Source organism: Strix uralensis, chromosome 3 (genome assembly GCF_047716275.1).
Source record: "Strix uralensis isolate ZFMK-TIS-50842 chromosome 3, bStrUra1, whole genome shotgun sequence".
Classification (NCBI taxonomy): domain Eukaryota; kingdom Metazoa; phylum Chordata; class Aves; order Strigiformes; family Strigidae; genus Strix; species Strix uralensis.
In genome coordinates this window covers 52,111,885-52,122,489 of record NC_133974.1, presented here as the reverse complement: position 1 = coordinate 52,122,489, position 10,605 = coordinate 52,111,885, and the positions used below count along the sequence as shown (strand labels likewise).

Below are 10,605 nucleotides of genomic sequence, written 5' to 3'. Positions count from 1 at the left end.
TGAGCAGAGGCTCACCAGAGGCTGGGAGAGTAACGGGGAAGCACTGCTGTCATGTTTGCTTATTCTTACCATTTTTTGCTGGGCATCTGCTGTATTAGCCACCGTTAGCAACAGGATCTTCATCCTTTCTTTTAAATGATCCTGTACTGATGTCATCTATCATGAGTTCTGTAAAGAGCTGGCTCCAGTCCTCTGCTCTGCCACACACTTTCTGTGTAACCTTGTTTTCCTTTCTTTGGGGGAAAAGAGAAATGGGAGTGTTTCCCACCCTCTGACAGGGCTGAAACCAGCTTACGTTAGGCCTGGGAAGGGCTCAGAGATGCAGGGAGGGGGTGTGCGTGCGTGCGTGTGTGTGTGCGTGTGTGTTGGTGCCTGGCGTTGCCATGGAGCCGGGCTCTGTTGACAGACTGGGACTGGTGGTGTCCAAGGCACCATGGGCCCGAGGCGGGTGATAGTGACAGTGGTGGGATTGCTCCGGGACCCAGCTTTCCACGTGGCCAAGTGCGCAGCAGAGGTAATCTCTGGGCTTCAACCCCGGTGCTGGATTGGGAGCGGTGCGGGCTGGAAGTAAATAAGCCTGGTAACGGCTCTTGGGAAGAAAATATTCCAAGTTTCAGGTTTCTGCTCTTCTTCGGCACTGGCAGGCACAGGCACTGACGATTTATGGGCTCCTGGCTCAGCACTGCTCAGGGCAGGGGGTCTCCATTGCAGCATCTTCACCTCCTTGTTCCTACACCTCCAAGAAATTGTACAGCTGCACAATGCTGTATAAGATGTCATGTCCATCGCAGCTCTGCCCAACTTGCTCGGCAGCTTATGACAAGTCCCTTAATACAGCTCTGTCAGTGCAGAGGAGAGAGCAAAAAGCTGCAAACCTCACGGGGTTTCACAGACTTTTCATGAGAAGCTCGGCTGTGCAGCAGATACACTGCACGCAGCCCACTGTGGGGTGCACAAGGCTGACCTTTATGCCCTCCCTGGCTGGAAGAGTTTATCTGCCAGGCTTGTTCCCCAGCATTATTTACAGCTGATGAAGCTCTGCCATCTATCAGCAGACCTAAGGACAAGCCAAGCCAATAGCTGCAGGGGGTGTTTGCCTCTTGGCTTGTTTTCTTTTTTTTTTTTCCAGCCACCATGTGAATGATAGCAACATAGACTGTGAGCTGAACAGAAAGTTCTATTAATAAAAAGAAAGAATATTCTTTTTAAGTCCAGTGGGGCTGGCTTTAAGCCTCAGCTTGTGGCACCTGTGTGCCATAGCCCATGTGGAGATGAGGCTAAATCCACAGACAGAAATGTCCCATATCTCAATAGCCGTGTGCTCCTGATGCACTGCTACAAGCAACGGGGACTGGAAATGTTCACCTTGCAGCCTTTACCAAGCTGCTCGCTTGCCCTGAGGCCCTGGACCCAATCTGCTGGGACAGTAGAGGACTGTGGCTCCCTATGCATGCAAAAATGCAGTTGATGATGCTCAGCAATATCTTTGAATATCTCACTGCTAACGTCCATCTCCCAAGGCAGGGATGGGCGGAGGGAGTACCAGTATAATTGAATAATGTTTGTGAAGCAGACCTTCACAGAAAAACAAGACACCCACTACCTCCACAAACAGGGATTTAGAGCAATTTGCATGTACTTCTGCAAGTGTCGGGAGTTACACCAGAGGCATGAGGGGTGCAGAGCAATAACTGGATTAGAATGTGACTTAGGTTGTAGTTCATGAGGGAAATACATGGTGTGATAGGATAGGGTGTGGGAGGGTATTAAATTCCTTGTAAGCAATTTTTTTTTCTTACCTTGAAAATATAGGCTCTGAAGCTGAAGTTTCCAAGCAAGTTTGCAGATCCTGTAATACAGCCTTTAGTAGAATTTGCATGGCTTGAATATTTACAGGAGAAAAAGAAGGTAACTCTTGCGTCCTCAGGTTGTTTTGGACACAAGTCCTCTCCCCAGGGCTGAAGCCTCTCCCAGCTCGGTGCCATCCGCAGATTTCGGAATGTCCACCCCAATTTATTTAACGTTCTCAGAGACCTGCGAGGCAGGATGGGGCTCTCCAGGTGCTTTTACTCTTCAGTCTGATCTGCCCCCAAAGTGACACCCAGGTGACTCTTGTCACAATAATGTCCTGTAGCAGCAGGATCCAGACCTTTAGGGCACGTAACTGTGTGCAGTGTGAGCACACCTCACCAAAAGCTGCTGTTCAATCTCTTCCAGTTGGTGGGATTTGTGGTTTTAAAAGTAGGAAAGTCATAAAAATATCACCTGTGGTGGATTATTGCTGATTGCTTCTTCATTAAATGTGTAAATAATCTTGGAGGCTTTGTTTTCCCTCTGAAATGCAGGAACTGAGAGGTGAGGTATGGGCATATGCCTCCTCAGTGATGTGCTTCATTGATGGCCAGTTGCTGGGGGACGAGAAGGAGCTGCTCAAGTGGTCCTACCATGAGTGGGACTATCGCAACTTCAAGCCCGAGGCACTTTACCGAGCGATTGCTGAGGATTTCTACACCAAGTATCTGAAAAACAGCCAGGCAAGCAGCACTGTTTTACACAAAGAGTACAAGGTCTGTAAGCAGCTGGAGAGGTTGTCCAATGAAAGGGCAGGTACCACGAGGAGGAAGGAGGGTGAGCACAGCAGTGGCAGTTTCTTGGTTTCTGCCCCGCGATGGCAGGGCCAGAGCTGGGGCTGGAGCGGCTGGTGGGGAGCATCCCCTGCCAAGGATGAGGACAGCAGAGCCTCTGCACCTTCGGCAGCCAGGAAGGGACAAACGCTAGCCCAGATGCCTGGCACGTATTAACTGCTTCAGAGCTGAACAGACAAAAGCGCATTGCTGACTGTGCTGCAACTGTGCTGCTCCAAAATCACAAACCACCCAGCCCTTGGGTACCAAAATTCTTTTGGGTATGAAAAGCCCAACTGCCAAACCTCTCCTTTTCCATGAAATGCCGTGGTGTTGTGAGGTGCGATGTTGCCGGCACTGACACAGTATTGAGAGCAGAGCAAAATGTCATATCAAAACAAATACCAGTCTGGCTGGGAAGAGTGAGACATGTCCATTTTGGCGGAGTGGCCGGTATTTCTGCAGATTCATTTATTCCTGCCTATATTGTACAGGCTGCAATAGACATGTAAATAAATGCAAGATGAAGAAGCGGGCCCTGCCCAGTAGTTCACTTTAACACACTGTTAGGATTATTTCTGACCACAATGAAGTGAAACATCCTTTACTTTTTTGTTTATTTAAACAAAATAGTAGGAATGCTGTTGTACATTGGCAATCCTGTGGACATTTTCTGAGACCATTTGCACTGGGCAGCTAGACCCTGGCCTGTGTTAGGAAACGAGTGCTGCACAGAGAGCTGGCCTTTCCCTCACTGCATTGTTTTTCTGCTTTGAACAGCACGTGTTTGTGTACCTGGAGATAGCCATCGAGGAACAGCCTGTCGGGAGGCTGCTGTTTGAGGTACGTTACAGAGGAGAAAAGCAAAAGTGAGGAACAAGCACGCCCAGTGCGGTGGTTTCACCTGCCGAAGGAGGGGAGACAGAAATCTGGCCAGCGGACATCAGCTAGGAAATTCACACATTGTCAGCTATGAATTTCACACGTGTTTTTCTCTTCTCACATTTGCAGCTCTTTTCAGATGCGTGTCCCAGGACCTGTGAGAATTTCCGTGCCCTGTGTGTCGGAGGAGCAAAGTCTCTCTGCGATGGCCGAGAGCTCACCTACAAAAACTCCCTTTTCCATCGGCTAGTGAAAAATGGGTGGATCCAAGGAGGAGGTGTGTTTCCAGGTGTCCTGAGTAAATCCGAGTTACAGCAGAAGTGGGGGTGGGATGATCTGCATGAATAACAGCCTTCAGCCACAGAGATGTATCTGCACTGCATGACAAAGCTAACCTCTGCAGGACAAGCTTGTAATTAATATATATATATATAAAAACCAGAAAACATTTTCTCTTTTAACCATCTCACTTTGTAAACATATGAAAAGTTTGGATAATTTGTTCTTTTGATTATCCAACACCTTTTCAGAAGAATTTAGGAAACTAATTGAAAACATTAACTCTCTTCCATGAAGTTCTTTGGTAATTAGGAAACTAATCGGAAATATGAAAACACTAAGAACATCCATAGGTAAATATATTACTTGTTTAATGGAGAGATAATTTAGAGGCATTTAGCCAAGTGTCAGAGCCCTTCCAAAGGTGCTGGTGAGTTGTCTGAATGCCAGCGCTATGCCTGGAGTTTGGCACTGACAAGAAAGGCACCACGAACGATGGGTCACGCAGCTTCCCCAACATCCCCAGGGAAGTCAAGATAGGTGTATCAGAAGGCATTTCCTTCATTACTCCCTTTTGGTCTATCATCCATCTTACCTATCTGTATTTCTTACCTGCATTTGCCTCGCCTACTTCAAATGTGAGTGCTTAAATCCATTTTAAATTTATAATTTGAAGATATACCTCCTAATTTCCATAAATAACTATGCAGTCCATAAAGGCAATCTGAAACTACAAGCTTGCTACTGCAGAGGACTGACCATAACCTGTCTGTTGTAAGACAATGTCTAAATAAAGTGACAAAACCAGACTTCTTAAAAAAAAACTTAAAAATAGATGTATCAGACTTCTTTAGTGTCTCAAAATCTGGTTCAATAGGAATTTCTCTCTAATCTCTTTTCTTAGACAAGTTAGTGGTCTTACCATAATACCACAGCTGCATTTTCATCCTTTCTTATTCTAACCCTACTCCCCTGGCAGACATCCTTCTCCAGGGTGCCCCTTCCTTGGCTGGGTGCTGCCACCGCAGGAGCTCTCCCAGGAGGGGAGATGCTGTGTCCTCACTTGAGCTACCAACTTCAGAGGGGCAGCAATTAAACTAGTTCTCCATAGAGAGACCGTCTCTTGAGATGGAAGTAGAGCTCTTCCCAAAGCTCTGTTAAAATTTCAGTAGTAAAACAGAGTTATGGATGCAGTTGTTCCCCCAGGCTGATGTGCAACCCACATCCCTGACCTCGGCTGAGCTGCTCACTGACAACCTCCAATAACACCTGTGATAAACCTGGTCTCTGATGGTTACTTTTGTCTTCCTTGCAGACATCATAACTGGAAAGGGAGACACAGGAGAGTCAATTTACGGTCCCACCTTTGAAGGTATGTTTCTGCACAAACATACTATCTTACTGCGTAAATGGCAAATTTCCACAAAAATCAAGTTGTTGACCTGATCTTATTCACACAATAACCTGGGAATTTCCTTTCATCTCCCTAAAGCAAAAGGGTTTGCTTTTCAGTCAGAATTATTATCTGCTTCTATTAGCATGAGCAGACTGTTTTAGTGAGGACACTGTTTGATCTGTAATCTTCGTCCCCTCCTCTCATGTCCCCTGCCCAAGGCTCAGCTCCACCAGCCCCTTCTCTCTGTCTAAATGAGGGCCGATGGTCACCCACTGCCTACTTCAAACTGCAAATACTCACCTTTGTGGACAGGACCTTAGAAATGCAGAAGCGGATTAGCTACAGATCTCCAGTCACAGATACCACTTGTCTAAATGCATTTAAAGCAATGGAAGTAAGCCAGCTTTAACTCTAGATTTCCTGGGTCTCAGGCAGGTTTTCAGGCTTGGGCACACCACAGGCATCACTGCCAGTTGCTACGTGACTCTGCAGATCTAAGGGGAGTTACTGCTGAATTCACATAAAACCATGAAAGTCAAGAAATGACAAACACAAGCTAAGTTTAACAAAAAATGTTCCCCCATACTGGTATAAAGTAATAAAATGTAAAGGAAAAAGAACATTATAACTTGCAATATTTAAGAAAAACAACCCATATAATTGTCATGGACATTTGGGATGTCCTGTTTAGATTAAATGCTACCCATAAAGATGTTTTATGACAGTTAAAGCACTTTTGAAACTGATTTATGTTCCCTTCTATAAAAGCATTCCCACTGCCAATGGCACAAACGAGGTGACATTTGAGCAGGCTGGGCAGCAGCCAACAGTGAGATCAGAAACACCAAGTGTAGCTGAAAACTTTCTTTCCCAAGATGCTGAAGAACCCACTTGCGAGGAGAAGCCACTCTCATCTCAAGGTCCCAGGATGGATGGAGCAAAACCCATCCAGAAGCAGGTTGCCAGCCTGCTCTGCCCGGCTGGGTCACAGCGCTGGCGGGCAGGAAAGCTGCTGGGAGTGAAAGCCCGGTGTGAGGGATTTAAGGCAGTAAATGCTATGGGCTGCCTGGAGTGGGCAGGAAGGGGCAAAAGTCACTTCTTTGACGCTGGAGTTCCTGAAATAGCAGCAAGCCTGGACTCTTGGGACACGCACATCTCAGAAAAAACATAAGCTGGTATTGGGAAAAAAAAGACTGGCTGTTAAATTGTTTGCAAGGCAGATGTCACTGAGGATTTAAGTTTGTGAAACCTCTTTTCCAGCCACACTACCCTATGGATTTGTGCTAGTGCACATCTCGCACCCTTTGAACTTTCTCTTTGGATAGAAATGGTCTGCGGAGGAAAATGAGTTTGAGTGTGCGTAGGCCCCTGTGCATACAGGAGAGCTAGGCCCCACGCACACTGCCCGGGCTGCGGCACGAAGCCCCAGCCCAGTGTGTGGCATTTTGCTCCTGGCTTCATCCTCCTCCTCCAAGCAAAGCTTGTGCTTTCCCTGAGCTACCCAAGAAAGAAGCTGCCATGTCACGTGCGAAGGTGACAATGCATCAAAAATCGCTTAAGTAATTATAAGGTGGATTTAATTTGGAATCTGTCAACCTTGAAAGTATCCCTGGGAGAATTTTATTACCCATATTGCACATACTCCACGCGTTGATATATTAAAGGAGAGGATTGGTAATTCTTCCCCTCCCCCTTTTAAATTAAAAGTTGCTTTTCATCTTTGAGAAAGTTGTTCCCTTGGGTATGCCTTTATATTTTAAGGCTTAGATTGCTTTCCCAGTACTTCCCGCAAAACTATTTTACACTGAGAGCAGAGGACAAATATCTTTGATATCTGAAAACGGTGAGAGATGCCTCTGTCAGACAGTAATGTTCTGGGAGACTCCACACTTGGCACACGTCCGGGCACTGCAACGCTTACTGAAATTAATGGGACGCAACTGCATTTTACTGTAATGAGTTGAAAGGACTGAGGTAATTACAGAGAATCACTCAGACTGAAGCACCGTGTCATAAGACAAAGCATCCTACTCCAAAATTAGTCTGCTGAAGTAATTTTGAAAACCGCAAAGCAGCGGTCAGGGAACGACTGTTCAGTTAAAATTTAATTACCATTTTTATGAATCAGTTTCTGAGAAGGGCACTCAAACAGGGTAAAAAGAATTTAAAAAAAAAAAAAACAGAGAACAATAAAATCTAAGTATTTCTACAGTTTCCTTCAAGCTTGTTGAGAGCTCAATGGGGCTCTTGACTGCTCAGTGTGATCAGGTGAGAGACAGGTGACAGGGAGGTCAGGATCAGTGAACACGTCATAGCTGGACTCCTCTCTACAGAGAAGGAATCAAGTCCTTGCCATCATCCCCCAAGCCCAAGCACGCCTAATGCATGTCCTTCCCCAGTCATCCCTCATGAGAGCTGCTTCTTCTCTCCCTCACCAGTCCTTCCTCAGCCAGCATGAAGGATCTTCTTCACCTCCTTGCGGCTCTTGCTCCCATCGCCTGCCTCCTTTCCTCTCCCTGGAACTAAGCTTCCACTCTGGGAGCACCGTGGCCTCCTTAACTAAATATCTGCTCTCAATTTATTCAGGTCTGTCATTTTATTTGGTTAAAGAAGTCTTCTGCTCGCCCTCCCGTGCAAGTTGCCAAGCGCTGGGAGCAGCCGGGCATCCCACCCCAGCCAGGCACGTCCTGCCCTCACAGCCCTGTCTGTGCTCACGGAGGATCTCGTCCTCTTCACCACAGGCAGCAGGATGAGGGGAGGCAGAGTGGAGGCTGCGCTTGGAGCATCTGCTCTGCCTCCTGCCTTCCTCATCCGTACAGTGGGAATAAACCCACGGAGCTGTAGGGAAATGCCGTGCTAAGTGCCCGAGCTCTTCCAGCAAGAGGCATTACAGACCAACAACAGGGAGCCGAAGGCATTGTTGCTGTGGCTCTGACATTCAGAAATACCTGGAGTGCTTTTTCATGGATATTTTTAATTAGCTTCTTTACTGGCTTAAGCACTAGGCAGTAGCAGGAAGCTCTTTCTAGGAAGGACATTGATTCAAACCAGACTTGGCTCGCATGAGACTTGATGAGACCTTTGGGGGAAAAGGAGAAGGGAAAGGGAGAGCGGGGAAGAAGGAAAGGGGAGCTTGCAGGAGTTGGCAAAAGGGAGCTGTACAGTGAATAGCAGCCAAGGGAGCAATACAACTGCCGCCTTTCATCCCCCAACTCTTTCCCTAGATGAAAGCTTCTCCGTCCGTCACAAGGGAAGAGGGGTCCTTGGGATGGCCAACAAGGGCCGCCACAGCAACGGCTCACAGTTCTACATCACCCTCCAGCCAGCTCCCTACCTGGACAAAAAATACGTGGCTTTTGGGTAGGTAGGCCCAAGCTTGCCACCACTGTGCTGCGCGGGAGGTTGCCCTGGCCCCGCAGGCCATTGCTGTCTGGGAGGAAGCGTCCATGAAATCCCTACGGCAGCTGCAACGCGGATGCCTCTGGCCAGGGGGAGGATGGATAAGTCAGATTTGAAGTACCTAATGATACCCATCCCTCCCTTTCTCCACCCTGGCCTGGCATGCTCAAGCTGGAAAACCCTATGGCAAAGCTGCCAGGACCTCTCCAGGATGGTGGCTACACATCCACGCCTGCGAAGCTCGGTGTCAGCTGAAGGAGGGCCCTGATAGACAGGGCAGTGTTGAGCAAAGCCTCTGGGCTCTGCTCTGCCCTCACGAGCTGAAAAATTATTTTAGCAAGCATATGCTGGGAGTTTGTTCTTAGTAGGTTAATGTATAGGGCTGGCTCTGTTAAGATTTTTAGATTTTCAGGAATGTAATGAGGAAGATTATTGCTCTTAGCAGTTTGCTTGATGTAAGAGAGCAAAACATGTATGTATTACCACAGAGAGAGAAATTCACAGTGCAGTCTCCGTGTAACCACATCATGGAAAAAGACACCATTTTTAAAGGAAATTAAAAGCATAACTGTCTCACTTACAGAGAACAAACCGAAAGCAATTGCTGGTTGGATATATTTATTACCAGCGGCATTCACCTCAAGTTTCTGCCTTGCCACTGGCTCTGTGTAATCTGAAAGGTGCAGGATCCATGATCTTAGAGCTAGGCCCTCTTAAATCTGAGTGGGAGTTTAACCCTGAGGGAGCAAAAATTAGCCACAGCATACGACAAGGACAGACGGACACTTTACAGCCCTGTGCTGGCTCAGTCCTTCTGATGTCCCCGCTTGGTACCACTGTGCAGGATGGGATGGGTGGGGTGGGATGGGATACGCTCCAAAGCTTCCCGGAGCACTGCTGCCATCCACCACTGTGCTGACACCTGCAAGAGGCATTGCTTGTGCTCCCACACCGTGGGAGCCGGACAGGCTGAAAATCGTAAAGATTGCAAAATCTTGGACTGTGTTCAGGATTCAGATTGGCACTGTGAAGGAAAGAAATGAAAGATATTTCTCAGGGAGTCACTTTAATACTGTCACTTTTGACAGTCATTTGTAGCTGGGGCACAGGGTACAATGCTTATTTCTCTAAATAAATGTAGTTGCATAAAGCCATAGTATTTTCACCTCTCCTAAAATGCCAACTAGAGGCTACTTAATCAAGAACTGATGGCGTTTGCAAATCCATTGCAAAGAACAACTTTTTAAAGAGCAGAGCAGGTGCAGCCTGTCAGTAGGAAACCAGTGCCTGGGTTTGTTACGGCCCTGCACAAGCCGGAGGCTGACGAGTTGTCTCTGGACAGAGACGGATCATATGTGCACTTTCTCCCTTCCGTAGGCAACTCATCGAGGGCACGGAGGTCCTCCAGAGACTGGAAGCTGTACCTACATATAGCGAAAGGCCTACGGTAGCCTGCAAGATTATTAACTGTGGGACTTTCGAGCCGTGATTGCCAGCTGGTTTTCCTGCCTGCTGTAAGGTAGAGCACCATTTTCCACTCAGCTTTTTACAGACCTTGATGGCTTTCACTTAAGGCAAATATAAAAGCACTTCTTGCACATGTGAATGGCTTGGAAACATTCTTTTGGCTTAAAAAAAGGTTCATTAGCTGTTAAAAAGCACCTTTACAGGAGTATAGAAAAAGACTTGTGAATGTATCTCAGCGCCAGTCTACAGTTTATAGGAAATGGTGTTAATATAGTGACAAGCAGATACGATAAAATGCATATATGGCTAAAGCACAGGTGGACAGATGGATACGCACCTGTAGGGATAAAGCTAACTGTTCCTGGCTAAATTCTGCCTCTACCACAACCTCCACAGCACAATTGCCCTGCCAGGTTTGCCCCACATAGCTCAGATACCATAGTCTGCATATGGTAACTCAGACATGTCAGAGGAAAGGAGGAAAAAATATGTTTGCAGGACTGCGGTCTCTCTGAATGCCAGATCCTGCACCGACTACTATAAACTAAAAGTAACGGC

The 10,605-nt window shown here is 47.0% G+C and overlaps 1 protein-coding gene across 2 annotated transcripts; it reads left to right on the top strand.

Annotated features, from left to right (window-relative positions):
- Positions 1-433: 433 nt before the first annotated feature.
- Positions 434-10,186, top strand: PPIL6 (peptidylprolyl isomerase like 6). 2 transcript variants are annotated; one of them, XM_074864746.1, is made up of 8 exons: positions 434-514; positions 1,813-1,908; positions 2,346-2,534; positions 3,405-3,467; positions 3,636-3,783; positions 5,101-5,157; positions 8,406-8,541; positions 9,958-10,186. In XM_074864746.1, exons 1-8 carry the CDS (start codon positions 434-436, stop codon positions 10,067-10,069), a joined length of 882 nt encoding a protein of 293 aa, XP_074720847.1. In that variant the 3' UTR covers positions 10,070-10,186. The 2 variants fall into 2 exon arrangements, with proteins under 2 accessions (XP_074720847.1, XP_074720846.1); XM_074864745.1 differs by lacking the exon at positions 1,813-1,908.
- The last annotated feature ends 419 nt before the right edge of the window (positions 10,187-10,605 follow it).

What these genes read in the sequence shown, in the direction of transcription:
- PPIL6 (XM_074864746.1), top strand. Translation starts at nt 434, where the DNA reads ATGGGCCCGAGGCGGGTGATAGTGACAGTGGTGGGATTGCTCCGGGAC. An exon ending in TCGGGAGGCTGCTGTTTGAG is followed by an intron (nt 3,468 to 3,635) that starts GTACGTTACAGA and finishes TCACATTTGCAG; the next exon opens with CTCTTTTCAGATGCGTGTCC. An exon ending in AAAAAATACGTGGCTTTTGG is followed by an intron (nt 8,542 to 9,957) that starts GTAGGTAGGCCC and finishes TCCCTTCCGTAG; the next exon opens with GCAACTCATCGAGGGCACGG.